The following is a 25,965-nucleotide window of genomic DNA, read 5'->3' as shown; positions in this document are numbered from 1 at the left end:
CCCTAACTGTGGCTTTATAACATGAAGCTTCTTAGATGTTTCCGTGACTTACGAGCACTGTAAATTGCTTATAAACTTTTTTTTTTGTAGGAACGGCTTCAAGTCTATGGCAGGGACAGCTACAAAGTTTGTGACTTTGGTTGCTAGTGATGTGGTAATTTCGTCTGCCAACATATTACCCTCGATTGCCACTAGGGCCAGGAGCCAAGCATATTGTGGCATACTGGCTAGACATGTATAATGAATGCTGAAGTGAATAAACACAATTTAGTAAATAATTTTTACTTTTACAGAAACATTTTAAAGACCTTACAACACTTAGAGAACTGGTGATATAACGTCTTTTTGCATATTTGTGTTCTTGATATTGTTACGGGGATATAGGGAGTATAGAAAGACTATTTACAATATATACACAAGCAGAGTCAGTGTAGTTAAAAATGGCTGACCAGCAACAACGCGCAGCAGCCAGCGTCCAGCAATCTTTTTCTTCTTTTATCCTTCCATAACAGGACCCCCGGATGCTGAAGTGCTGTCTCAGCTCATGGTAGGCGAAGAAATGCGAGCTAAGTATGGCTTCACCCGTTGTGGGGATGCGCGACTCGCGCGTCGCCTGATATGTTGTTTTCCCGCATAGCTCCCGTCTCCTGTAATCCGGCTTCGCCGCGTGGCCTGGTGCCTGCGGCAGTCGGTATGGTTGAAGCGCAATACGAGAGGTGGCGCGAGTGTTGCGCTGCTAATGCCACCTAACGGCGGGGTTACTTGGGCGAGAAAAGGAGAAGGCTCTTCCTCTTTGGCTCGGGGATCGGCAAGCGACCCGGATGTTCCGCGCGTGCGCCGATACATGCTTCTGCGAGACCATCTCGTGAGGCCTCGTTTGAACGCGCCATTGTTCGTGTGACCGTACGCACGAACGACCAAGCGTTGATGTCCAGCATGGGGCGAACATATTCGCTCGTTATCCGGTTGCAGTGAGTCGGACTTTCGTGTTTTGTCAAGCGCCCGTCGGCATGCTTTGTGGATAGCAACTCGGCTAGCAGGCATTAGTCTATGAAAAATGCAATATATGCCCTTGTGATTGTTTGCCATACTGTGTTGTCATTCCTTTGACCCAAGAGCACGAGTGAGAATCCCACACCGTGAAACGTGCACGTTGTCAACAGGCATTGGACTTGAAGATGGATCGAACTGTAACAATGAAATCTCGTAACTGACACCATTAACCTGACGTAGAACTTCATAAGGCCCTGTGTAGCGGCACTGTTAAACATGGCAGTGGGCGAAACATTGCGGACATTTCCATCAAAATGGCTCAGGTTGGTCGGCGTGCGAGGTGTTGAGGGCCACGAGTTGCGACAGTAACAGGCGACGTGACCAATGAGGCGGCAGGTGAAACATATTGGCTTGTCGTCCGCAGTTCTCCACTCAGTCGGGTTGCAATAACGCGGAGAGAAGCGTCGGGGTGGAGCGAAAATAGTAGAAGGGCCTTTATTGGCTCTGGGGTTGGCGACAGCACAGACAGAATGTAAACCAATGTTTTCAAGCTCCTGGCGAACGATGGCTTGTACGAGGGGAACAGAAAATGGGGTAGCATCAGGGCTACGCAAACAGAAAGGTGCGGGCGTCATCACATCCAGTTTACGTCGAACGATTCACACCATGTCCTCTGATGGCGATGCATGCTGCTGTGTGTGTTGCTCTTCACATGTCGACATTGCGACAGTAATGGGAAGTCTGGCGAATGGTTGCAAGACTAGTCGGCTTTTGGCCTGCTCATACTGTCGGAACTCTTTGATGATAGCATCAACTGTCGAGCAGCTTTTGCACATGAGCAGATTAAAGGCGCCATCAGCAATGCCCTTCAGCCTGTGCCCGACCTTCTCAGCTTCTGTCATGTCGTAATCGGCTTTACGACAAAGCGCCAGCATGTCCTGGAAGTACTCCATTGGGGATTGGGCACGGGAGGCCAGTTCCTGCTTTGCAGCACTTTTACGGCCGGCTGGTTTGCCAAACTCTGTCAACTTCTCTTATCATTGGTCCCAGCTGATTAGCTGCTCTTCGTGGTTTTCGTACCACACCTTTGCTGTGCCTCTTAGGTAGAACAACAGGTTAGCTAGCATAAGCGTAGGGTCCCATCTGTTTATTCCACAAATGCGTTCGTACGTAGCCACCCACTCCTCAACGTCGGTGCCATTGGTCCCACGGAAAGTTCCAGGATCCTTGGTTTGCACAACCATAACCGAAGGGGACAGCAATGTAGCTGGCGACGATAACGTTGGATGAGGCAACTACGTTGTTCCCGCATGCTCCCCGTCATTCGTGGTAGGGATGGTGATGCGACGTCCACTGCGGAGCTCCGTTTCCAAGCGTGGTACCTACCACCTACCACCAATATGTTACGGGAATGTTGGGAGTATAGAAAGACTGTATTTACAATATATACACAAGCAGAGTAAGTGTAGTTAAAAATGGCTGACCAGCAACAACACGCAGCAGCCAGCGACTTGCGATCTTCTTCCTTCCTCTTCTTTTATCCTTCCGTAACAATATGTTTAACTGCCTACAGTACTGCATAGGCTTCAGCCGTAAAGATAATCATCTCAGGAGCAGCACATTGGATACAGAAAAGGATATTCTAAGTGCTGCAAAGGACACATCATCCTGTGACCTTGATGCATCAGTATAATACTCGAAGCATGAATACTTCACCTGAAGTTCAAGGAAGCGCATTCGAATGTGTGCCTCTGGGACATGTTTTGTGACCTTGATAAACGATGTGTCCCATTCTACTAGCTGCCACTGCCATTGCGGTAGCAGCTTTGCTGGAGGCATTAAACTATTTTCTAGAAGTGAGACACACATTTCTTCACTGAGCTTCCTCACACGCAGTGAGAATGGCTCCCTCGATGTGGGCCGCTTATTAAAAGTAAGACACAGGACACACAGTTTTGTAACAAGGATGTTTAGGATGTACTTTCAGATAATATGTGAAGGTTGAATATTACCTCTGCAGACGGAGTGACCCCTCATTTGATTCTACGTAGAGGCTTTCTACAGCCTGAAAGCACCAGTTGCGAGGTGGTTACCTAAATGGTGAACCGGGTCTAGGATTTTGAGTGCACTTGGGGTTGCTGAATTATATATTATAGCACCATAGTCAAGGCGAGAGTGGACAAGGCTCTTGTACAAGTTCAGAAGGCACTTTTGCTCGTTAACCCATGTTGTGAGTGACAGAAGCTTTAGGAAGTTCATTATTTTCAGACATTTCGTCTTCACATACTTAATATTATTTCCAGGAATTTATGTTAGTTGCTCACAGAGAGTTCATCTACCTTCACCAAAATACTTGGCACTAGTGTTGAACCCCTCTTTTTTGAGACTAGTATGCAAGTACTTTTCTGGGTGTTCATATTGAACCAATTTTCATCTGCCCATTTGGACCATTTGTTTATTCCAAGCTGCACTCGTCGTTCGCAGATCAAAATACTGCACGATTGAAAGCCTATCTGCACATCGTAGACATAAAAAGAATAAAGCCGTGCGCAGAATAGCTGTATGCAGAGAATTCATTTTTACAATAAATAGAGTGCAACTAAGCACGCCCCCTCCCTTGCAGCACACAGGTCTCTTGGGTGAATGGCCTAGACAAAGCTCTGCCCACTCTTATGCAGAATGGGTGATTAGAGAGATAACTTTCGCATGTATTTAGCATGTTGCCACGGACACCCATCACCGAAAAATCTCTGAATAATTCTGAAGAACCATTTGTATCATAAGCTTTTTCTGGGTCAAGAAATACTGACAAACAGAACTGCTTACGCATCAAAGTGCCCCTAACATATGCCTCAATGCAAACAAGGTGGTTTATTATTCTCGGAAACCACAGTGGAAGAGGTCTAGTATTTTGCTATTTTCTAGGAAATAGATTAAGCGCTGGTTTATCTTTTCTTTTAGACTGTTTGCACAGACAGCTTGTTAGCACAATTGGCTTGTAGCTGCTGGCTGAGGACGGGTCTTTGCCTTGTTTAAGTATAAGGATGACTGTAGCTTCTTTCCACGAGGACGGAATATACCCAGCCACCCACATGGCACGGAAAGGAACCAAAGTGTTTTCAGTGTTTTGGGGTGTAGCTACCTAACCATTTCATGCATGATACGATCACCACCTGGCACCGAGTTGTTGCAACAAGCAAGAGATGCTTTAAGTTCAGCTAAGCTAAATGGGCGATTGCAAACCTCATACGATGAACCTTTGCAATTAAGGGGCTGCCACTTTTCGCGTTCTTTGAACCTCAGGAAAGTTTGTACAGTGCGAAGCACTTGAGACACATTCAAAGTCTTCACCTAGCCAATCCGGACGATCTTCCAGGCTTATCCCCATGGCTTACTAAGGGTAGGGGATGCGACTACCCAGCCTATTAATGTATTTACCCTATTCCAGACTTTTGTCTCGTTCGTGTAAGAATTTATAGTGGAGATGTACCTTTCCCAACTCTCTCCCTATTAGAACATCGATGCATTCTCCTGCCTTGCGACTTTGCATGTTTAAAATTATTCAGGTTTTCAGCAGTTGGAGTCGCAAAGCAAGCCCCAGGCTTTGTTTTGTTTTCTACATGCGTTTTGGCAAGCGAAGCTTGCTGGCCACTTTGTTAGTTTGTTTAATATATTTTGTAGCTGCGTCAATAATACATGTTAGATATGCCACAGCGTCGCCTACATTAAAAGGGGGCAATGTCATCTCTGCCTAAATACGTTAGCTCTCGGAACAGTTCCCAGTTGACAGAGTCCAGGTTCCATCAAGGAAAATGAGACGAGCATCCATCTTAATAATAATAATATTTGGGGTTTTACGGGCCAAAACCACTTTCTGATTATGAGGCACGCCGTAGTGGAAGACTCCGGAAATTTTGACCACCTGGGGTTCTTTAACGTGCACCTAAATCTAAGTACACGGGTGTTTTCGCATTTCGCCCCCATCGAAATGCGGCCGCCGTGGCCGGGATTCGATCCCGCGACCTCGTGCTCAAGCAGCATCCATCTTGGTTCATTAGGTTTAACATAACTGGAAAGTGGTTGCTCCCAAAGGGGTTCTCAAAAATGGACCACTACAGGTATGGCATTAGTGTACTTAACACTAATGCTGTACCGTAAAGACCCACGTATAATACAAGCTTTTTTTTTTATTGTGTGAAATTTCTACCTCATATTATATGCGGATCCCAATATTTCCAGTCCAAAATTTGCAGTTCCGGTTTTGTTGTTGCTCAGTGCTATCATCATCAAGACTCGTAGCGGAGGATGCGTCATCTTGCAATGGCATCGGTAGGCTGCTGCTTCTTTCAACCGGCGCTATTTTGACCACGCCACGAATCAGCACGTTTATCTATCTCACAAGATGTTGGGACCACAAAATAGTACCCAGCTGCTTTTAACCCTATGAGGGTCGATTTTTTTCGCCATATGCGACCACCCAGGGTCGATTTTTTTTATTGCACATTTAAATTCTTCAGAGGAACCTATTTCAAAAAGCATTTAGCGTAATTTTTCAAGGGTGACCGTAAAGTGAGAAAAAAATGTTTTGCATTGGCATATATGTACTCTTTATTCATGAAAAACAATAAAAAATAGCAAATAAAGTTATGAGAATAAAAAAAAATTGGCGCATTGTTATACACAATGTTCACACGAGAAAAATACACAAGAAGAATGCGCACACAAAAATTTTTCGCAAGTCTCAAATGTTCGTCTTGCACCAATATTTCTTCAGCGTGTGGTAGTCCTTGAAGCATGGCTCCACACAGAGCGGTTTGTTGCACTCAGCGCACATGTACCTTGTGTCCTTGTGACGTTTTTGCTGCCGAGTGGTGTTGGCGCAGACGTGGCACCTCCTCTGGGTACTGCTTCCCTGAGCAGCCGTGGGAGGCAACTTCTGAATAAAGTGCCAAAAAAAGGAAACGCGTGCACGGCGGCATCCTTTGTATGCGGACCCCTGTGAGCAACAAACGAGTGAGTAACAGGCAGTCACCCTTTGAGAGGTAAGAACAAGATAGCCATCAGTTTTGCGAGCGAAAGAAGCCGAAACCGCGTGCGGAACAAAACCAAAACTAACCGCCGCGCGCCCGCGAGGGCACCAATGCGCAAGCAGTAGCAGACGCGCCGGAGCAAAGAAAAACTTTACAACGACAACCGAAAGAGAGAGACGCAAGAAAAAAATTCCATGTATTCCCACATGTGGCAGCACATGCCAGGCAAGAAAACGTTAGGAAATTAGTGCGCGTTTTAAACGAACAGATGGCGCGCCGTAAATATACAGTAACGACCATTTTTGGACCTGTTCGAGACGCCGTATATTTACGGCATTGACTCTCAAAGGGTTAAAAGGAAAGATAGCTGATGAGACAATTGGGAATTGTGGCATCGCCAAGGCCAGCGTTCACGGCTGGAGGAAGAAAAAGGGGACAATGTTTTCGTGCAGTGGCCTGAGAAGTTTCCAAGGGCTGAACAACGGAGCCTTTCCCGAGACTGAACAGGAGCTGACCCCCTTCGTGCGATGCCAATGGACTGCTCACCTGGCTGTGAACATTGAGCTGCTACAAGCGAAGGCAAGAGAAATAGCCCGAGAGAAACGCATTCCGCGGAATGACTTGAAGGCCAGCAAAAAAAACTGGGTGTCGCGTCATATGCACCACGCAGGATTTTCTTTACGTCGGCGGACGTCAATATCGCAGAAACTCCCCGAAAGCTATGAAGAACAGCTTGCAACTTTTCAGCAGCATGTGATAAAGCTGCGGAAGAATGTTGACTTTCAGCTGGGCCAGATCGGCAACGCGATCAGACGCCAGTGCACCCTGACATGCCGTCGGCGCTCACTGAGCGGGAGAAAGGCTCCAAACAATCTTGTGTAAGGTCGACTTACAATGAAAAGATGTGGGTCACCGTAACGTTATTCTGTACGGCGGATGATCACAACCTTCCATTCTAGATAGTGTTCAAGCGAAATGTCGACACTGCCGGAAAATGTGCAACGCCAGGACAGGATAAAGATGCTTGAATGAATGAAGTCTGTCTGGTGTCGGCAGCCTGGAGGACTGCTGGGGCTCCCATCACTACTTAAGTTGGACACTTTTCGCTGTCACCTGGTTGATTCCGTTAAACTATGCGCGAACCTCGCACCAAATACGTCATTCCTGGAGGGATGACATCCCAGATGCAACCGCTGAACGTGTGCATTAACATGCCCTTTTAAAGACTGGATCAAGTGCTGCTACCAAGAGTGAATGAAATCGGTAGACCCACAAGTAACGGCTACCAGACGGCTGAAACGGGCCTCTCCAGCGGTGCTTTGTAGCTGGATCGCGTATGCACGGGCCAGATTCCCCAAGTAGCTCGTCAATCGTTCTTTTAAGAAATGTGGCATTTTGAACGCACTTGACGGCACTGAAGACGACTTTCTGTGGAAAGACATCTCCGACAAGGAGTTTTGGGAGCCAGTGCCAGTAAAACGGACGACGAACGACTGAACGTTAACTGCAATGCAAATAAATGCTTTCATTGAGCTTTCCTCACTCGCAATACATGCGGATGAAATTTTTTTTTACGTTTTTGCTATCCCCAAATTACACCTCATATTACATGCAGGTCTGTATATACAAGAGTTTTTACGGTACGTGTTATGTCTAAGACTGCAGTAAGTTAGAAAATGTTCTATTAGAAGACCTTGCAAACCATAATGACAGTCGCCCCCATAGGAGTGAGTGTTCACATCACCAACGCCTAAGTACGGCGGAGGAAGTTCATCGATAAAGCTCTGAAACTGTTTTGGAAAGATGACAGCAAGGGGAGACGTAGGTAGAACTAATTGTTTCTAGCTTACCAAACAGCACTGCTCAGACAGCCACTGCCTCAGGGGAGGTTCGGAGGTTTAATTGCTGACAGGCAACGTCGTTATAGACTATTATAGACACACCACCCAACAAGTGACAGTGTCGTCACGGTTTTTGCAAAAGTGGCACATTGCCTTAGAAAGTTCATCTAGTTTAATTTTAGGTATGTTTCCTAAGCGCACGGAATCTTTAGAGTGAATCTGCAGAGGAATTCTTTAACATCGTCCAGTCTCTGAGAAGTCCTCTGATGTTCCATTGTAATATTCGTGTATCCACAACAAGAAAGAAGTTAGTGCTGCATGTCTGGAGAAGAAAGTTAGCTTACAGCACCCTTTACCAGCCCCGCAATGCAATGTTTCTCTTTTTTGGAGAGATAGAGAGATTTCCACTGCTCCTTAAGAGCTTGCGGAGCCATCTAGCTGGAAGATGTGTCCATTGCCTCATCAGGTGCATTGGACACCCACTCTTTCGAGTGGTTTGTTTGCCTTGAAGGCCTCACCTTGGGAGACGAGACCACCAACCCTGAATTCAATGGCCCCTTCTTCTGGGACAGCAGAGCAGCGTTAGCTGCAGCCAACAAGGGAGCAGATGGCGTCACCTCTGGCTCACTGTGTGTGGGCCAAACATCCGCCAGAGGCTGTTGTGGCGCTGCCCCCAAACACACCACTTTGGCAAAACTGTTCTTTGACAGGTACGATAGCTGCCTTTGTGCCTCCCTGAACAGTGTATTTTCTTCACTTTGATTGTAAAACTTCCTTTTCCTTTTTCCAAGATGGAAAGGACTGCAAGGGTGCGATGTGCTGTCTATCACAGTTCAGACAGTGGAGAGTGTTTTCACAGGATTCAGAGGAGTACTCACGAGCACTGCGTTCAGCACAAGTTTGGCGGCCTCAGCAGTTCTGTGAACTATGGGCCAATCACTGGAATTTGAGGAATCATAGAGGGTTTGGGACATATGGTCTCACCTGGATGTTCACGTAGCTTGCCTCAATACTCTCAGGAAGCACACTCGAACCAAAGGTAAGTATTAGATGCTTTGTTTTCATCTCAGTGCTGTCACGCCTTAGCATAATTTGTTTTGATTACGTTTCGCTCACTCTAGTCTAATAATTCAGTTTCCGTCAGCTCCATCAGGTCATCATCAGAAACAACACCACGGGTCGCGTGCATTGTGCGGGGCGGGGATATCGTCATTCGGGGTCATCCCAGTGACAATAGGTAAGGCAGCTTGTCATGTTTCTTATCACGGAGTTCTAAAAGGAGATCGTCGCTAGCAATCTTCAATGCTTTGTAGCCTTGGCCAAGTACTTCAGTGAGACATTTTGAAACTAGGAAAAGCGAGATCATTCTCACCGTCTTTTCAGGTTTACCACAATGAATAACGTGGAATCAGGGAAGTTTTGTGATTGGTTGCCAAAGAATTGAAATACACCTTCGGTGCGCCATCGTTTGTGAGGGCGATCAGGGAGTTTGGGGAAAGAAATATCCATGAATGTATATACAGATTTCGGCCAAAACACCAGCCACCCACCGTGAAGCCCAACAAGGGGACACCGCAGGAATAATAAAATACAAGTCCTGTGGACACCAACTGTATGTTTCCACTATAAACACATAAGTACAGCCAAGATAGGTTGTTCCACACAAGGTTAACCCCTTGCTACCAGGAAGGTTGGAAGTAAAAGGAAGTGAAGATAGGAAAGGTTGAAAGTGAGAGACAACAATGAAGTTTGGAGAGAGAGATAGGAAAAGGCAACTACAGATTTCCCTCGGGTGCATCAGTCCGGGGGTGTCTACGTGAAGCCGAGGCCAAAGGGGCGTGTTGCCTTCGCCGAGGAGCCATAGAGGTCCAAGCACTCAGCATTGGCTCAACCCCCAGGATCCCCTTTGCCTCGGACACAGCTAAGTCGCGCACGGCTACACATGGGAAGCTCTCCGACCCCCTGATGCACGGGTTCGTGGTGTTGCAACACGCCAAACGCCTGCTGCTGCAGACATCCCTGCAGGGCTCACTGAAGTTTGCCCTTTTGTAAGGGATAAGTGCAGGTGCTGCAAAACTAATGAACACTTGCCATCTTTTGTGAACAAGCATTCATGGACATACACTCGCCGACTGATTTTTCGGACTCCAAAAATTCGGACATGCTCGATCATTCGGACAGCTTCGTGGCACCGCCATTCTCCCCATAGACAATAATGTATAACAAGCGCGGTACTAAATATACCACAATGTCAATGGCGAAAAAGATTCTCCCCATAGACAATAATGTATAACAAGCATGGTACTAAATATACCACAATGTCAATGGCGAAAAAGATCGCCTTTGTGCACCAAGTCCAGAGCGGCCGGTCTCAAAGCGAGTTGGCCGAGAATTTATTATTTCGAAGCAGACAGTCTCGGATTACATGTGAAGCAAGACGAAGACTCTCGACGAAGCAACTAAGTCTTCCTCCAGCTTGGAAAGGAAAAAGTTTAGAGACTGCAGCCACCCGAAGCTCAAAGAAGCCCTCCACATGTGGCTGTGTGCCACGGTCACCAAGCGGATTCCTGTGTCTGGAGACCTTCTGAACCAGAAGGCAGAGACGCTCGCTCTCCGGATAAACATTGAGGGCTTTATTTTCAGTGACGGATGGCTCTGTAATTTCAGGAAAAGGTATGACCTCGCTTTCAAGAGGATGTGTAGCAATAGTGGTGCCGTCGACCAGACCCTTGTTGTAAATTATTGCTCGGAGACTTTGGAGTCACTGTTGTGATAGTTTTGAACAGACAATGTTTTTAACTGCGACGAAACAGTTCTATTCTATAGATGCTGCCCGATAAGACCCTTTTTGTGCCTGGCGATCCCTGCCATGGCGGGAAGCACAGTAAAGAGCATGTCACCATAATGGTAGGCAGTAACATCTGAGGGACAGAGAAGCTTCCGCTTCTTGTGATTGGAAAATCAAAAAGCCCGAGGTGTTTCAAGGGAGTGAAGTCGCTGCACATGTGGTATGAGGCCGACACAAAAGCGCGGATCACGCAGCAGCTCTTCAGTGACTACATCCGCAAACTCAACAGGAAGTTCAAGTTGCAAAACAGGAAGGTACTCCTTTTTGTGGATAACTGCAGCGCACATGGTCCCATCCATGATCTTGAGTCCATCCGCTTGAAATTCCTGCCGCCCAACACCACGAGTGTCCTCCAGCCCACGGACCAAGGCGTAATAAAACATTTGAAGGTCCTTCACAGAGCACGCTTCTTGAGCCGCATGGTCCTCTGCGTCGATGTCGGCAAGCGGTACGCTGTTAGCCTTCTGTCAGCAATAAACATCCTTGTGGATGCCTGGAAGGTGGTGACCCCTGTCACTCTACAGAACTGCTTTCAGCACGCTGGATTTGTTGCAACTGATGAAGCGGGTGCTGTGGAGGCCCAGGATCTGTCGCTTTCCAATATGCTCCCTACCGGCGCTTAACATGTTCGAGAGCTGCACAGTGATGGCATTGCGATTCCGGACACTGTCTCATTTGACAGTTTTACAGTTGCTGACAGTGCTGTACTGACATGTGCAGAACTCGACAACGACGAGATCATTAGTAAGGTTTTCTGCTGCCCCGCCGTACGATGACTCCGAGTCGGAAGACGACGCACCATGTGCGCCGCTGCCTTCGCACGCGGAGCTTGTACAATCAGTGACTGTGCTTTCAGCCGCCTATAGCAACCGCACAACCCTCTCAGAGATTCAGGCTGATCTGATTGCATGTAAACGGAACAGCATGCAACGGCACATTCATTTCTTCAAGCCTACTACCGAACCCGAATAAGTGCGCGGAAATAAAAGATTTCGTTTTTTTTTTTTCTGAATCCGTTTTTTCAGACACGTTTGTTCAGACATTTCCGCGGTCCCCGAGAGGTCCGAATAAACGGTCGGCGACTACATCATATTAATAATATTGTAATGAAGAAGAAGAGCACAAGAACAAGGCCAGCCAGATCGTCTCTGCCATGCCTGCTGTGCAACCAGTAGGCCAGCCGGATCGCCAGTGCATGGCACGAGTGTGAGCCGTTCGGGCAACCAGCTGTTCCTGCTCTGCATCACCTGCCTCCTCGGTTACGAAGTGACGTTACCCTCGGAACTGTTCAGTGCACCCATTACAATTGGTGGAAGGTGCGGGGTACTCAAGAACACCTACACCCTGGAACTCCGGTCTCGAACTCTTCCTCCCGTCATGCCCGACTCTCCCCAGCCGACGTCGCCGCCACCCCCAGTTGCCTGCTCTGGCACTGTCCCGCAACGCCATCCAGCGGTTTTCAGCGGTACGGATGAACAGGACGTCAATGACTGGTTGGCTACGTACAAACAGGTGAGCTTGCACAATCGATAGGATGATACCGCCAAGTTAAATGCCGTCATATTCTACCTTGCGGGAATGGCTCACCTGTGGTTTAAAAATCACGAAGCCGACTTTCAGTCCTGGTCCGCGTTCAAGGCCAGTTTCAATGAAGTTTTCGGTCGCCCCGCCGTCCACAAGTTGCGCGCCGAGCAGCGGTTACGAGAGCGAGCGCAACAACCCGGTGAAACATTCACCTGTTACATCGAAGAGGTTCTCGACCTGTGTAAACACGTGGATGCTTCTATGCCCGAAAATGAGAAATTGAAGCACATTTTGAAGGGCATCACGGATGACATTTTTCAAATGTTGATTGCCAAGAGTCCGCGCACCGCAGCAGAGCGCATAAACTTGTGCCAAAGCTACGACGAGTTGAGAAGGCAGCGTGATTTGACCAGGTGCCCCTCAGTGGCTGACGAGGCCCTCTCTTCCATGACTGTCGTCCCTGATCGCTCCCCCTGCTCACACAAATCCAAGCTTTCGTGCGGGAGGAAATTGCACGTGAGGTCTCTCTAATGCTCTTCGCTGAGCTACAGCAGCCGCTGCCGTCCCAGCCTCCTAGACAGCTCGCCCCTACGCTCCGGCGGGTTATTGAAGAGCAAATTGCTGAGGCTCTACCTATGCAGCATCAGCAGTACCCTGTCGCCGCGCCACTTACTTACGCATCCGTCGCCGCGCAGCCTCAAGTTGCTGAGGCTCTACCAATGCAGCATCAGCTGTACCCTGGCGCCGCACCACCTACTTACGCATCCACCGCTGCGCAGCCTACTCGTCAACCACTCGTTGCGCTACATCCACGGCCACTACCACCCGTTCGTCATCCCGTTCATCAACCTGCTCCTGCGTTTGCTAATCCTTGGCGCACACAAGACAACAGGCCTATATGTTATGCCTGCGGTATTCCCGGCCATGTTGCACGACTCTGCCGCCGCCGCATGCTGCACTCTGATGGGTTAGTGCAGTCACCTCCCTACGCCGACGTGCAACCTTTTTAAGACACTTGTTTTAGTCGGCAGTCGAACAGGCCACCAGCCGAGCGCCTGGTCCTTACACGTCGTTCGCCTTCCCCGCGTCGCCGCTTGTTATCCCCCATGCGTCGGCGCCCTTCACCCACACAAGAGGAAAACTAAGCGCCGCAGTTAAGGAGGCAAGAACTGCATCGCCATCAATCTGTACAAGTCCTCCACTGTCGCCTTAGAACGTTGTCGACCTTACTGTGGACGGCCTCCCCACCGTTGCGCTAATTGATACTGGAGCAGCCCTGTCTGTCCTAAACGAACGCCTCTCTCGCGCCTTACGAAAAGTTACGACGCCACTTTCTGGGTTTTCTCTTCGCACAGCAAGCGCCCAGCCAGTGCAGCCTTCAGCAGCATGCACAGCTAGAGTTGTTATTCAGGGCGTTCTCTATATTGTGGAGTTTGTGGTTCTTCAGTCCTGCTCTCACGACGTGATACTTGGGTGGGACTTTCTTTCGCAAAATAATGCCGTCATCAGTTGTGCACGTGCTGAAGTCGAATTATTGCCTCTGTGTGACGTACCCCTCGTCAGTGCCACATCTCTTCCCACTAAGCTAGTCCTTCGGGAAGACATCGCCATACAGCCGTACTCGTCTGCCGTTGTTCCCGTCTTCTGTGGCGCTGTCTCTGAAGGTACTGTCCTCTTCACACCTTCGGAACTCTTCATAACTCGCAAAGATGTTCCCCTCCCTTTCGCCACGCTTGACATTTCTGCCGGTCTCAGCGCCATTGTTGTCTGCAATCCACTTCCTACAGCCCTGACGACTCTTTGCGGTGAAGCACTTGGCCATGTTCAGCCTCTTGATGACATGTTTATAACCGACGTGCCGGATGCTTCGTATACAGAGCTCACTGACTTCTGTGCACTTTGCACTTCTGCTCCGCCATCACCCGACTTATTCACACCTTTCATTTCCGATGACATTACTTCCGAGCAGCGCTCCCAGCTTCTTCACCTGCTTGCCCAGTTCCGTTCTTCCTTTGATGTCGCTCAACCTACTCTGGGTCAGACGTTACCCGTCGGCCACCACATCGACACTGGCTCCAACGCGCCATTGCGGCATCGCCCGTACCGCATATCCGCCAAGGAACGTCGGGTGATCAGTGAGCACGTGGACGACATGCTTCAGCGCGGCGTCATTCGGCCTTCCGATAGCCCGTGGGCATCACCGGTGGTTCTCGTCACAAAAAAAGATGGTTCTATTCGGTTCTGCATCGATTATCGCTGTCTTAATAAGATAACGCGAAAAGACGTCTACCCTCTACCACGCATTGACGACGCTCTGGACAGCTTGCAAGGCGCTCAATTCTTCTCTTCATTGGATTTACGCTCGGGCTACTGGCAGGTCCCAATGTCAGCAGTTGATCGCCCTAAAACTGCATTCATTACGCCGGATGGTTTATACGAATTTAATGTGATGCCATTTGGCCTATGCAATGCGCCTGCTACCTTTAAGCGAATGATGGACAATATCTTGCGTGGCCTAAAATGGAGCACGTGTTTGTGCTATCTCGACGACATCGTTGTGTTCGCCCCTGATTTCAGCACGCATCTTCTTCGCCCTAGGCAAGTGTTGACGTCCTTGACCAACGCAGGCCTGCAACTGAACCTGAAAAAGTGCCAGTTCACCGCAAGCAAGCTCACGATTCTGGGTCACGTCGTATCACAAGACGGCATTTGCCCCGACCCATCCAAACTGCGCGCCGTGGCAGAATTTCCGAAACCTAAGAGACTCAAAGAAATCCGCGCCTTCATCGGCCTCTGTTATTACTTCAGACGCTTTGTTCGTAATTTTGCCTCGATAATATCACCTTTGACACAACTCTTAAGTGGCGCCAACGACCTATCCTCCTGGTCTCCTGCATGCGACACCGCGTTCGTGACCTTACGCCGTCTCCTGACGTCTTCGCCTATACTGCGACACTACGACCCCACCGCCCCAACTGAAGTGCATACCGATGCCAGTGGTATTGGCCTTGGTGCTGTCCTTGCGCAGCGCACGTCTGGCTACTCCGAGTACGTCGTTGCTTACGCCAGTCGTGCGCTGACCAAAGCGGAACGCAATTACAGCATCACAGAAAAAGAATGCCTGGCCATCGTTTGGGCACTCGGGAAATTTCGCCCTTATTTATATGGCAGGCCTTTCCATGTCGTTACTGACCACCACGCCCTCTGTTGGTTATCCTCTTTAAAAGACCCGTCTGGACGCCTTGCCCGCTGGGCTGTGCGCATTCAAGAATACGATATACACATCATCTACCGCTCAGGTCGCAAGCACACTGAAGCCGACACTCTGTCCCGCTCTCCGCTGCCAGCCGACACGGCCTCCCTCTCCACCATTGAGGCGGTATCCTCGGTCGACATCGACACCTGCGCATCAGAACAGCACAAAGATCCTTGGGTGGCCTCTCTTCTGGATCTCCTTTCTGGCTCGCCTGCATCTCCCATCTCCCGCTCCCTGCGTCGCCAGGCTGCCCATTTTGCTGTCTGGGATAACCTCTTGTATCGACGCAACTACAGTAAACCCTCGTTAACACGAACTCGCATATCTCTTAATATCGGTTAAGTCGAAAGTTTTCCACACTGCGCCTTCCCCACCCATAGGTGTTATGTATTCGCACCCGTTTATCTCGAAGCATTTTTCGGGCGTAATACGGATATCTCGAAATTTCGACCGGGACGGCTGAAGGCAAAGGCCGTTACCAAAAGGTTATACAGGCGCCGAGCGAGCGCTTGGTTCCTACTAAAGTGCCGAACGCGGTCACGATCTAAGGGCGAATGCAAATTCCCGCGGATGCAGCCGTTTTCCGTCAACCACGTCAAGTAACCTTAGAAGGAGCCACGTGGTGTGCGCCGCTTGCGCGCGGGGGCTCATGGATTTTATCGAGTAGTTGCGCCACCGCATTCCACGTGCGAACGTTATTGTGCGTGTGTGATTCTGTTCTTTGTTTCGTCGCGCTGTGCGCACGACGCGTTGACTGCGATTTTTTGTTGTTGTTGTGCGTGTGGTGTGTGGTCAACGGACGACGACGATGTCCCGCTTCAAGCAGTGTAAGTCTCTGACGCTGGAGAAAAAAGTCGCGTTAATCAAGGAAGTGGAGAAAGCGGGAAGATCCAAAACGAGCATGGCCAAAGAATTCGGCATCCCCTTGTCGATGCTATCGACAGTTTTAACAAATCAGCAGAAGATCTTCTATGGTTTCGAGCAGTTTTTCCAGCAAGCAGAAGCGGATTCGGGCCTCGAAATTCCCGGACGTCGAAGCAGCACTCATGCTGTGGCTCCGGAATGTCAGGGCAGCCAACCTTCCCGTGACAACCCAAATGATAATGGAGAAGGCAGACACTCTGGCGTTGCCGATGGGCCACACAGACTTCAGTTGCAGCAATGGCTGGTTTGAACGATTTAAAAAAAGAAATAACGTAGCCTCGAAGCCTATCCACGGCGAAAGCGGCACTGGTGATGAAGGGGCTGCAGACACCTGGCGCAACCACCGCCTCGCTGAGCTGCAAAAGGCTTACGCGGACAAGGACATTTTCAACCTCGACGAAGCACCACTGTTCTATAAGATGCTGCCTAGCCACACATACACGCCGAAGGGAGAAGCGTGCTCAGGCGCTAAGCAGCGCAAAGACCGAGTGACGATACTTTTCGGAGCCAACTCCACCGGCGATGAAAAACTGCCGCTGCATGTTATCAGTAAGTCACTCAATCCAAGGTGCTTCCGAAATGCACGGCTCCCGAGAGATGCGACTTACCGCGCCAATAAAACGGCCTGGATGACTGCAGCGATCTTTGAAGAGTATGTACGTGCTCTTGACCGCAAAATGGCAAGGGACGGCCGGAAAGTGTTGTTCATTGTGGACAACTGCCCCGGCCACGGAGAAATCAACAACTTGGAGGCGGTCAAGCTGGAGTTCCTGCCTCCTAATATGACGTCCGTGCTCCAGCCGATGGACCAAGGAGTCATTGAGGTTGCTCGCAAGTTTTACAGGAAGAGTCTCCTGCACCGCATTTTGTGTTCTTACGACAGTGGTAAGAAGTACGAAATAGATTTGCTGGGTGCAGTCCAGCTGATCGCCGAAGCATGGCGACAAGTGCGTCCATTGACGATTGCCAATTCTTTCGCGCACGCAGGATTTTCGCGCGCCGAGAAATTGCTCGAGCCAGACACTGACGAGTTCAGTGATTGCGATGAACTTTGCGACGAAGTCCGCAAAGCTGCCGGCTGCGCCAGCGATGCCGAAGACGGCGGAATCACTTTTGAAGAGTACGCGCTCTACGAGTCGGACGTGCCCGTTACCGGAATGTTGTCCGACGCCGACATTGTTGAGATTGCAGTGAACGACGGTGATCACGCTGACGAAGAACCACCTAGAGAAGTGCCGACAACTGCAGAAACAAGGAACTTGCTACGTTGCAACAAAGTTGAATGCAGCGGCGGCGTACAACGGCTCATGCGGTGCGTTCAGCAGCTCGAGGACGCTTTTCTCGCGCAGAATGCCAACGCCAAGCAGGCAAGCATCACCCAGTTCTTTCCAAAACAATAAAATTCAGTTTTTCCTGGGAATTCTGCGTTTATTGCAAAAGCTCCCCTCGTGCTGTGGAGCGTTTGTTAGCAGTGCTGGTTGTCACTGGCTCTTTCAGTGACCCGGTCACTGAAATTTTCGGCATTTTGCTTAACTCGAAACTCAGCTTACCTCGAAATTTTTCCCGGATTTTACAACTTCGAGTTAACGAGGGTTTACTGTACCAGCCCGATGGTCGCAAGTGGCTCCTGGTTATCCCTAGGGCTTTGCGTTCCGACATGTGCGCGTCTTTCCATACTGACCCACAATGTGCACACGCAGGCGTTTTCAAGACATATGAGTGCCTGCGGCAACGTTACTACTGGCGAGGAATGTTTACTTTTGTCCAAAAGTTTGTCCGCTCGTGCCCGCAATGCCAACGCCGCAAATCTCCGCCTCATCCGGCCCACGGTTTATTACAGCCGCTTCCGTGTCCTGCTCGTGCCTTCGACCGTGTGGGAATTGACCTGTACGGGCCACTACCACTAACACCCGCTGGGAAACGATGGATTATTGTAGCAGTTGATCACCTTACACGCTATGCCGAAACTGCTGCTCTACCTGCAGCGACCGCCAGTGACGTTGCATTCTTTCTGCTGCATCGTTTCATTCTTCGTCATGGCCCACCTCGGGAGCTGCTAAGTGATAGAGACCGTGTATTTCTGTCGCAGGTGGTTGAAGCTCTGCTTGCTCAATGCCGCATAGTTCACCGGACCACCACGGCGTACCATCCTCAAACTAACGGACTTACAGAGCGTTTCAATTGCACCCTTGGTGATATGCTCGCCATGTACGTTTCATCGTAGCATACAAACTGGGATATCATCCTCCCATTTGTCACGTACGCATATAATAAGGCTACACAAAGTACCACAGGATTTTCTCCATACTTTCTTCTCTACGGTCGCGATCCTTCCCATACCATCGATACGGTTTTGCCTTATACACCAGACGCATCAGAATGTGCTCTCGTTTCAGCTGTCGCCCGATACACCGAGGAGTGCCGTCAATTAGCCCGAAAGTTCACCTCCGCTGACCAACAACGACAAAAAGCCAATCGTGATGGCGATGCTACGAATCCGAACTTCGCCCCCAGCACCCTCGTCTTGTTGTCCGTGCCTTCTACCACGCCTGGACTTTCAAAAAACTTCTCTCGCAGTATGATGGACCATACCGCATCATCGAACGCACCTCTCCGGTCAACTATGCATAGAGCCGCTTACATTGACATCCGACAAGCGCCGCCGTGGACAGGATGTTGTTCACGTGCGCCGCCTGAAACAATTCTATGACCCGCTCCTCTCCACGTCGTAAGTCGCCAGGATGGCTCCCCTATTGCACCGGGGGTAATTGTAATGAAGAAGAGCACAAGAACAAGGCCAGCCAGATCGTCTCTGCCATGCCTGCTGTGCAACCAGTGGGCCAGCCGGATCGCCAGTGCTTGGCACGAGTGTGAGCCGTTCAGGCAACCAGCTGTTCCTGCTCTGCGTCACCTGCCTCTTCGGTTAAGAAGAGACGTTACCCTCGGAACTGTTCAGTGCACCCATTACGATATGATTATTATATGAATACTGTAAATGCCTTGTTTTCGCCTGTATAAAATTGTATAAGATTCGAGCTTTGCTGATTGCTGTTCAAATGTTAATACGTACCTCCTATTGACTAGTTTGACTGTTTGCTTTCAGACGTGCATCATTAGTAAATGGTGATATTTTGCAAGAAAACACACCCGCTGTGTTCAGAGAAAAGCACCGCAGGTAGTGACACGATCGGCCCTTTTGCAGATGGGTCTCGCACCTTTGAGGACCAAGGACAACATAAGTGCACTTTCTTAGCCTCATGAATTGCTTTCATAACATGGGTGTGATAATCACATGCGCTTTTAGCTTGAATGGCAAAGTAATACAATCGTAATTTTGTTTTTATTGGCGTAGGAATTTCACTCAAACTTCACACATGATGAGCTAGCTCACACTGTTTAAAAGGACCTTGAAACGATTTTGACGATTTTGTGCAAATGCACTGAGTCGTTAGGGCGTAAATCAATTTATTACAAGGTTTTAAAAATGTGCATTGCTACCGAACACAGCGGCGCCATTTCGGTTTTCAGCCGTCCCCTCCCAGATGATGTAGTTAGCACAATTGAAGTCAGTTGAACGAGCTATCTGATTGGCTACTCGGATTTTATCATCGATAATTCTTTTTAACTTTATGGTGAACAAGTGCGCCTCGTAATAGTTGGAATGTTGGTTGATTGTTTCTATAAAAATGTAACAGAAAGAGAATTTATCACTACACTTGAGCACTTCTGGCACACAAGAAGTGTCTGCTTGTGTTACGTTCTCCATGTTGATGCGAGCTGCGAGATCAGTGTTGGTCATGAGCTTTCTGCTTTAAAGCACTATGGATTGCCACTGTGATGTTGTGGGCTGCAAATCTAGCAAGTGGCGATATGTCAAATTGCGACACCGTGCCCCTCTGCAAGGCAACATGTGAGCTGAATGGCTGCCACACGTCGAGCTGTCGGCATCTGATTGGCACCAGCATTTTGCGCCTGTCACTTCACACGGGAAGATTACTACCACAATAGAGAGTTTTAGCATGTCTGGTACTCAGGTAAACGCAAGCACAAACGTGAACAGACTGCACAGTGCAGCCACATGTTGCCACAGAGCTCAGCTGGACATACAGAGTTAATGTAGCAATAACCAAGTGTATTATACTTTACTTGCTGGTGTAAATTTTCAGCAGGAGTGTAGGTAGTCATCAACACGCTGTCTTTTTTAATTGTTTAGAATGTTTTACACTTGGTTACAGCAATATTAGCTTTGTGTTTTACTGGTTAAGCCCTGCGCCACCGGGTGGCTGCACAGTGCAGCCCACTCACACTTAAGCTAAAGCCCCTTCATTACAGTGGTATTAGTATGGAGGGGCTTTATGCGCTTCCACCGTTCCGTCAAAACGCCCAGCTTGCCTGCGGTTACCGGAGTACTGGACACACTCAGCGCTGTGACAGAACGCTCAAAACGAATGTTGCTTGGATAGTTCTGGCTGCAAGGGATCGACGGCCATGCGGCTAGCGGAGAGGTTGGAGATGCTTCGCGTTGACTCTAAGACACCAGAAGTAGACGACATCACATCATGACACAGAGCCAGAGAAGGGGGGCTTAGCGCCAACCACTTGGCAAACGAGTTGACGAGAAAAAGTATGGCTAGCGAGTAGGGTAATTTGTAATCGTACATAGCTCTCTTAATATGAGACGCTTCACTTAAATTGTGGTGTGAATGCTTTACTGCAGCTGTATCCTAGGCGTCTACAAAATTTATCCGAACTGTTTGAGGGACCCTTTGAAGCGGCATGAAAGAGAGCGCAACGAAAGCTGTGCTTTGCGAACATGCTGTTATTCCACTATGCAAGCTTCATGGTTACGTCGGCAACGTGGCCTCCGAGATTGAAGTATCTCAGAGGCCACGATAATGAAATTGCTGAGGAGTAGTGGTGGGCTAGGTACGAATGGCTACAAGCAGGTGACAGCAGTCAAGAGAATGAAAAACAAAAACATCTACTCACATGTGTTGCTGCTGCTGAGGATCCTGCGGTTGTTGTTCCTTAGAAGAACGAAAAATTGACTCCAGGAGGTTTCCAGCCGACGCCATACCATCTGAAGGATCCCCATAGCCTCCAACAGCTTCTTCCAAACTGCCATTGGCTGCCATTGCAACATCCGCTGCACAGTGCAGTAACAAAATTTTAGTGTATCTCACAATGACTGTCACACTACTGTCAGCAGTCACTCCAACAGCTGTTCCCTACAATAATACCTGAACCAAGCAGAAGAGCTAGTTGAAGAATGTAAACATTGTTAAAGAAGAAGAAAAAGAAAATCATGCATTCACTCAAAGGAAATTCAGAAAACTGATTATCTAGGAGAGAGTGTGCTTTGCGATTGCAATTAAAATTTCATTGCCAAGTAACAGTACTGGATGTAAACGTGTCTAACGAAGCCAATTTTATTTTGAAATGACAAGCACAAAAAAGTGTATACACAATCTATTCACACAAGATTTTTTTAAAACACCTTCTGTCAGTGAAACTAGAAGCACTCTCAGTGACCTTTATGATGCTCCTGATTTCAATACCATTTTGCGGCTCAAGATTTTCAATAGATTACAACCGCACTCAGGCATGTTCAGGGGACTGATAAAAAAATTAAACATATTCTAGTTGATAGTATGGGGGCTTTGTCAAATGGCATACCTCAGCCCCTGTTAGCATGCTAGCTGTTTTGTGCTTTGAAGCCAGAGTAAAAAATCGGCCACTTGATAGTGGAACAAAAAACTCCTCACAAGGAGCCCCAGAAGTTATTTATATCAATTGTACTACACTCCACATACTCATTAAACCTTTAGAATGTAGCTTGACCACACCGAAAAATGCACTTAAGTCAATTTCAATCAGCTGGACAAAACACAAAAGAAATCTGTAGGTGTGCGCAAATATTTGAAACATTGAAATGATTCACAAAAAATTTTTTAATTGTTTTCAAATATGTCACACTGTGATATGTGCGCAATCAAACCTAAAACTGAAATACGAATGTGATAAAAATCATCCCCGCCATAGAAGATACGTAACACCCATATCACCCCAAGATGAACAAGAACAGCCATCCTCACCAAAAACCATATCTTTGCACAGCTCCACCACATCATGCATCGCATCAAGCACACATTGCTGGAGATTATACCCATGAAGAAAACACACACAAGCCTATTCATTCTCAACTTGTACAGTTCTCCCAGTCACCTTCTGGACTTCGACAGGCTTCTAAAAGAAGTCTGTAGCTCTCCAAACACCAAAAACTCTTAGTAGTCAACATCTTCCAACACCCCGAACGTGGCTTGCAGATACCAAAGTACCCTCAAGAAAGGAGAGGTACATACCACAGCCCAGCTGTCTCACCTCGCACTCCTAAATGAACAACGCATCGCTACACACATTGTAAACAGTGTGAACTGAGACACTACACCAGACCTAACCTTCACACACTGCATCTGAAATGCAACCTGGCAATGTACAGATGAAGCCCTTGTCAGTGACCACCTCATCATCGAGATTCAAATCCCATACAACATCAAGGCACAACCACAGAAAAAGCTATAGTCACTGACAAACAACTTCAGAAAAGACACCGCAACTCCCACACTCATGGACATTGAAGAATGGAGAACAAAACTCGTGACTCAGTTCCGTAAATTACACAAAAAATTGAGTCGCTTAAAAAGACCCAGAAACGATTTTGTACAAACATATTGAGTCATTTGGGTAGCTTCTTCTGATCATTAATTGACGCATCTAAGTGCTCCGTGTGAAGCGTGTAACTTATAATAAGGTTTGAGTTTTCAGCCGCCCCTGACCAGGTGCCACGATGTGACCGGATGACACCAGTAGGGCCGAGCTATACAATTGGCTGCCTAGGGCACATCACCGATTTTTTCCAGCTTTATGGCGAACAAATGTTATTCGTAATAGTTGAAACATTAGTTAATTTGTTTCTATAAAAAAGACAAAAAGAGAATGCACAAGGACAATTTATCACTACACTCAAGACTTCCGGCACACAGCAAGTGTTGCCTGCTTATGTTATGTGTTCTGTGATGATGTGACCTCCGCAGTCAATGTAGGTCTTTTTTTTTTTTTTTCGCAAGCACCATGGTTAGCCCTTGTTACATTGTGGTCTGTAAACGTAGCGAATCGCAATATATCAATCTGTGACATCATATTCCTTTGCTAGGCAGCAGACGAGCGAAGTGGCTGCAGTAGTATCCTGTCAGTATCCGATCCGTGCCAGGATTTGCATGTTTGCAGCCGTCACATTACGTCACAGGATTACCACCACAAGTGTTTCGCATGTCCGGTATTTGGGTAAACGCAAGCGCAAGTGGACTGGTCCTGGCCATTTCACCGGATGAGTGAAGGCACAAGCGTGAAGTCTGCACGGTGCAGCCACCTGGTGGCAAAGATCTCAACCAAACACAGAACTAATACAGCAATAACAAATTGTATTCTACTTTGCTTCTGGTGTAAATTTTTTGGCCAGAACATAATAGCGTACACATTTTTCTAAATGTTTAAATGTTTTACATGGTTCTTAGACTTTTGCGCGCACAAAGACAAGACGTCAAACGAAGAAGGGATACACAACATGCACAAACTTCGACTGGCTTTTACAGTGACAGCGACATATATATGCTTCCACAAGCAGAAAAAAAAAAAAACAGGATGGCAAGAAAACAAACAAAGCACGTGCAAAACTACATAGCCACATGTGCCGGCAAAACCAAACCTTGTCACTGTCATACCTTTTCACCGTCCAGAAACCTCACTTCCTTATCACTTAATGCTACAGATGGGGCCCTAATACAACTCTGATCATGTCGAAGAATTTCTCTGGCCTCAACTATCTCCCTGGTTAACCGATTTATGTGAGAAAATAATATTGTGCATCTGTTAAAGATAGGATAACAACCATTGCATGACTTGCAGTGTTCTGCCATGTGACCTTCGATGCCTTGCTTTACCTTGCAGCGATGTTCTGCTAGCCTCTCGTTTACACATCGGCTGGTTTGGCCGATATAACACGGCGAGCACAAGGGAACCCGATATAATACACCTTCTTTGCATGCAACAAATTCGTTTTGATGCTTAATCTTGCATCAAAAGAAGTTGTGATCAGAGAATAAAGAGTTGATCAGAGAATAAAAATCTGACCAATTTCCATGCCTGTCTGGAAAAGTCTCCACACTGAGCCAAGCTTAACAGAAGGCAGGCTTCGACTATTGACATAGTCGAAGCCTGCATTCAACCAATCGGCCTAACCTGTGCCCCTGAAAATAGGCATTGCTAATCCTACGAAAACAGACCTGTGGCTAACTACCAGTAGAGGACCCAGATCCAGAGATGACTGTTATTGGTACACCGGTACCCACGGTACCCAAACTACAAATACTTAGCTTAAAAATTCCCAAAGACTGGGCAGGAGGACCAGAACTTCTCCCGCCTACACACGTCGATAAACCAAATAATCTATCTCCAGCAGTTATTTTTCAGTGCACGTCAACAAAAAAGGCATACGTATGTCTCCCTTTTTTGTTTCTTGAACTGTTTTGCCGATCACTCGTGTGTCGGTAAGTTCCAGTTCTCTGTGCATTGTAATTCTTTTTATCTTTGCGATGTTTCGCCAATCTTAGTGTCTTAGCCCAATGTCCAGTCATGGTCCATTTCACACAGCTTAACGCTATGAGAGCCGTCAGTGGCGGTGAGTGTGAACAGACCACTACGTTTCCGTTCGCCGTTGATGCACAGCAAACAGACATGTGCTAGACACAACACCAGAGTTGGGAAGTGCAAGGAAAGAAAATATAGCCTAAAAGAAAGACTGATACAATGAAAGGACGAAAAAAACGACCACAAATTGTTCGCGTTCAGTGCCCAAGCACCGTAGCCATTACACCTGCTGAAGCAAAGACAGGCAATTCACATGGGACATGAAGCTCTTCCATATGAACGGCTCCTTTATTAATGTTAGAACTAGATCAAAGCAAAGCAGCATTTAATATGTGCAGTGCTAAACGACTAAAATGCGCTACTCGGAGCGCAGGGCTGCTGGCTTTTTTATTTTTTCCCCCACCACAAGTGAGCGCTATGTGATTGCTGTGGAACCAAATGCAGTCACAATGCGTCACAAAGGTTTTCCCTTTCATATACCAAGATGCATCAGCTTCGTGTGCAGAGTGCTTATAGTCTGCGCGAAAAGCACTTGCAGCCCTGCACTCCCTAGTACCACGTTTCAACTGCCAAGCACTGTACGTACTGTTACCTACAGGCTGTGCATATCCAGTCTTTCCGCCGTGCCATCGGATGAAGCCGCAATGAAAAATGATTGAAGTGAATGGCCTCACCAGCTTCAGTCATGTTTCAGTAACTGTTAGTGCACTGAAAAATGCAATGTTTGATGCGATTTGGTTTCACGTGGAAAATCGTGAAACAGAAAAAAACAACAGAACATATTAAATCAACACAGCTGGCAGTAGCGCTTGCAGCTCCCAGCCCAGCCGTTGCATGCCATTA

The 25,965-nt window shown here is 47.9% G+C and overlaps 1 protein-coding gene across 6 annotated transcripts in view; it reads right to left on the bottom strand.

Annotated features, from left to right (window-relative positions):
• Ge-1 (Enhancer of mRNA-decapping protein 4 homolog Ge-1) overlaps positions 1–25,965 on the bottom strand; it is a 214,164-nt gene that overhangs the window by 183,207 nt on the left and 4,992 nt on the right. For 5 of the 6 annotated variants that reach the window (XM_065443156.1, XM_065443139.1, XM_065443174.1 and 2 more), the window contains exon 2: positions 21,406–21,562. In XM_065443156.1, the coding sequence (XP_065299228.1) occupies positions 21,406–21,562 (157 nt within the window). Of the gene's footprint in view, positions 1–21,405; positions 21,563–25,718; positions 25,831–25,965 lie in introns of all 6 variants that reach the window. The other variant, XM_065443144.1, reaches the window with a different exon arrangement.

The sequence above is a fragment of the Dermacentor albipictus genome, chromosome 1, assembly GCF_038994185.2.
Source record: "Dermacentor albipictus isolate Rhodes 1998 colony chromosome 1, USDA_Dalb.pri_finalv2, whole genome shotgun sequence".
In the NCBI taxonomy this organism is placed as follows: Eukaryota; Metazoa; Arthropoda; class Arachnida; order Ixodida; family Ixodidae; genus Dermacentor; species Dermacentor albipictus.
The sequence above is the reverse complement of the archived record's forward strand: the minus strand, read 5'-3'. Positions and strand labels throughout refer to the sequence as shown.